This window comes from Lathyrus oleraceus, chromosome 6 (assembly GCF_024323335.1).
Source record: "Lathyrus oleraceus cultivar Zhongwan6 chromosome 6, CAAS_Psat_ZW6_1.0, whole genome shotgun sequence".
In the NCBI taxonomy this organism is placed as follows: Eukaryota; Viridiplantae; Streptophyta; class Magnoliopsida; order Fabales; family Fabaceae; genus Lathyrus; species Lathyrus oleraceus.
Window position 1 is genome coordinate 287,625,585 of NC_066584.1, and position 3,856 is coordinate 287,629,440.

At 39.8% G+C, this 3,856-nt stretch overlaps 1 protein-coding gene across 1 annotated transcript; it reads left to right on the plus strand.

Moving 5' to 3' along the window:
* The first annotated feature begins 751 nt into the window (after window positions 1-751).
* Window positions 752-1,210, plus strand: LOC127095224 (uncharacterized). Its single transcript, XM_051033943.1, has one exon. It carries the CDS (start codon window positions 752-754, stop codon window positions 1,208-1,210), a length of 459 nt encoding a protein of 152 aa, XP_050889900.1.
* The last annotated feature ends 2,646 nt before the right edge of the window (window positions 1,211-3,856 follow it).

Genomic DNA, 3,856 nt, shown 5'->3' on the forward strand with positions numbered 1-3,856 from the left:
CTCTTTTCAGGTTTACTTTGAGTGTTTCCTTTCCCTCCTTTGGGATAAATAACGCACGGTGGCGACTCTTCTGTCATTTTCTTTCGCCGGTTGTTTTTTCGCACACTGTATTTTTCAGGTTGCGACACTTAGACAGGGTACTATGTCAGTATCTGTGTATGCCGAAAAGTTTGAAGATATGGCTGCTTACTCCAGGCAGGCCGCATACGCACCTGATGAGAGGTGGAAGATTGATCAGTTTCTGTTTGGTCTAAGGGGTGAAATTTCTCATAGTGTATCTCAAAGGGAATTCACTTCTTATGCTGAATTATTAAGGCAATGTTATGTGGCTGAGAATAGTTTGAAGAAAGTTCAAGAAGAAAGGGATCAGTATAGGAGTGGACAGAGAGACCAAGGGAGGCCAGGTAGCCAGTTTAGGCCTAGATCTCAGGCTTTCAAAGGAAAACAGGTACAACATGCAAGACCTAACCAACCTCCTCAATGTCAAGTGTGTAAGGAGTCTCATTTTGGAAGATGTGCTGGAAGTGGAGTTAGGTGTTTTACTTGTCAGAAGGAGAGACATATGTCTAGGGAATTTCCTCAGAATAAGAATTAGATGCAAGGGAGGAGCACCGATTGAGTTTATACTTTGGATGCAAGGAATGATAAGAGCAACAATGCCTTAATTGTTGGTACGTGTCTCGTCAATAATCATCCTTGTTTTGTATTGTTTGATTGTGGGGCGACACACTCTTTTGTATCAATTCGGTGCATGAAGCGTCTTGGCTTGCAAGAAATTCCCTTGTCTCCTCCTATGGTGGTTACTACTGCCATGGATAATGTGGTTGAGACACCATTGATTTGTGAAAATTGTTCGCTCTCGGTGAATGGTAGAAATTTCCAGATTGATCTTATTTATTTACCACTTAAGAAGGTTGATGTGGTTTTGGGGATGGATTGGCTTTCCGCCAATTCGGTGTTTATTGGATGTGAAGATAAGTTGATTATCATTCCATCTAGTGAAATTGCTCCAAAGGATGTGCTAACTACTATCTTGGAAGGTACGATTGGCATGGTTAATTTCTTATTTGAGAATGAAAAGTCAGTTCTCTTGGTTCTTACCACAGAATATAGCGATAATCTGAGTGTTACACAAATCCCTTTTGTTTGTGAATTTCCGGAAGTTTTTCCTGAGCATGTCACCTCTCTTCCTCCTGAAAGGGAAGTGTAATTCTCTATTGATCTAATACCTGGGACGACTCCAATCTCTGTTTCTCCATATCGCATGGCACCACTAAAGTTGAGAGAGTTGAAGAATCAATTGGAAGAGTTGTTAACCAAGCATTTCATCCGACCTAATGTCTCACCATAGGGAGCTCCAGTGTTATTAGTAAAGAATAAGGATGGTAGTATGCGGTTGTGTATTGATTATCTCCATTTGAACAAAGTTACCATTAAGAACAAGTATCCTCTGCCAAGGATAGACGATTTGCTAGATCAGTTGAAAGGAGCCTATGTGTTCTCGAAGATTGATCTATGATCGGGCTATCATCAAATAAGATTTAAGAGTTCGGATGTACCAAAGACCGCATTTAGAACCCGATATGGCCATTATGAGTTCCTTGTAATGATGTTTGGTGTAACAAATGCCCCGACTATTTTCATGGACTACATGAATCAGATATTTCAACCTTACCTAGACCAGTTCATGGTGATCTTTATTGATGACATTCTTATTTATTCTCGTACTCCCCAAGAGCACGGAGAGCACTTGAGGATTGATCTATCAGTACTGCAATAGAAGCAACTTTTTGCCAAGTTAAGTAAGTGTGAATTTTGGATGAACGAGGTGAAGTTTCTTAGTCATGTGATATCGCAAGGAGGAGTATCAATGGATTCATCTAAAGTTGAAGCAGTTATTAATTAGGAAAGACCGAAGAATGCTTCCCAAGTCCAAAGTTTCTTAGGTTTGGCAGGTTACTATCGAAGGTTTATAAAGGGATTTTCACAAATAGCATTACCCATGACTAGACTTACCCGAAAGGAAATTTCTTTCAAATGGGATTCGGAGTGTGAGAAGAGTTTTATGAGTTTGAAGGAGAAGCTAACAATTGCTCCTATTTTAGTCATCCCTGATCCTAGTAAGCCTTATGAAGTATTTTGCGATGCCTCTAAGAAAGGATTAGGAGGGGTGTTAATGCAGAGTGGTCAGGTTGTAGCTTATGCCTCTCATCAGTTGAAGCCTCATGAAGAGAACTATCCGACTCATGATCTTGAACTAGCTGTTGTTGTCTTTGCATTGAAAGTGTGGCGACATTACTTGTATGGAGTACATTTTGAGATGTTTAGTGATCACAAGAGTTTGAAATACGTATTCGACCAGAAAGAGTTAAACATGAGACAAAGGAGATGGATGAAATATTTGAAGGACTTTGATTTTGAGCTTAAGTATCAACCGGGGAAGGCGAATAAGGTTGCGGAGGCCTTAAGTCGGAATAAGATACATAAAGCTGAGCTGATGATGTTAGAATACGCATTGTTGGAAAAGTTTCGAGATCTTAATCTTCAGTTTAGTTGGACGCAAGATGGTGTGATAATGGGAAATTTGAATGTTCTTTCTAACCTAAGGGAAGAGATTCGACAAGGACAAATGGTAGATGAGAAGTTGCAAGAGATGTCAATTCAACCAGGTTTCGCTCAGTCGCCGGATGGAGTCATTCTGTTTAATCAAAGGATTTGTGTTCCGAATGATGCCGAGCTGAAAAGAAAAGTTTTGGAGGAAGCTCACAAAGGGGAGTTTACTATACATCCGGGTTCATCGAAGATGTATCAAGACTTGAAGAAGGACTATTGGTGGCCTGGAATGAAAAGTGATATCGCAAAGTATGAGTCGAAATGCATTGTATGCCAGCAGGTAAAGATCGAACATCAGAAGCCAAGTGGTTTATTGTGGCCTTTAGAGATTCCAGTTTGGAAATGGGATAGTATTTCAATGGATTTTGTAGTGGGGTTACCTCGGACCCAAGGAGGTTATGATTCAATTTGAGTGATTGCGGATCGGTTGACTAAGTCCGCGCACTTCTTGGTCATGAAGACTACTTACGAGGCAAGTCATCATGCACGGTTGTTCATTTCAGAAATTGTTAGGTTGCATGGTGTTCCAACTAGCATTGTGTCCGATAGAGACCCAAAGTTTACCTCAAGGTTTTGGAAAGCATTCCAGCAAGCTATGGGATCGAGATTGTGTTTGAGTACTTCTAATCATCCTCAGACGGATGGTCAGACTGAATAGACGATACAGACATTGGAAGATATGTTAAGAGCTTGTGTACTTGAAAGTGGATGGAATTGGAAGGAGCTTTTACCATTAATTGAATTCGCATATAACAATAGTTATCATGCAAGTATTGGGAGGGCTCCTTGTAGCGGTAAATTCATGATTATTAAGCTATGGATAAGCTAGACATCAATAAAACTAGAGTCGCCACTGCACTTTTATTGTTTCCAAGGGAAAAGGGAAAAAGTACGAACAAAACCCAAAAGTAAGAAGTTTTCAAATTAAAACTAATAAAACGTCAGAGATTACAGGTAAGGGGGTTGGTTACACAAAGGAAAGGTGTTAGCATCCAAAGTGTCCTAGGTACTCCTAGGGAGCCCTTTTTGTGTGCAAATGTATTTGGTACAAAATGATGTTTACAAACAAATAGAGTGAGGGGATGAGAAAAGAATTCATTAATTATATTTTTGTGTTTGACAAGACCTTCAGACTCGTGCCTACGTACCAACATAAAATTGAGGGATCAAAACCTCGTAGTTCGTGATACAAATTTTAAAATGGATGCATTGCTTTTAACAAAAATTAAGTTTGAAAGGCACA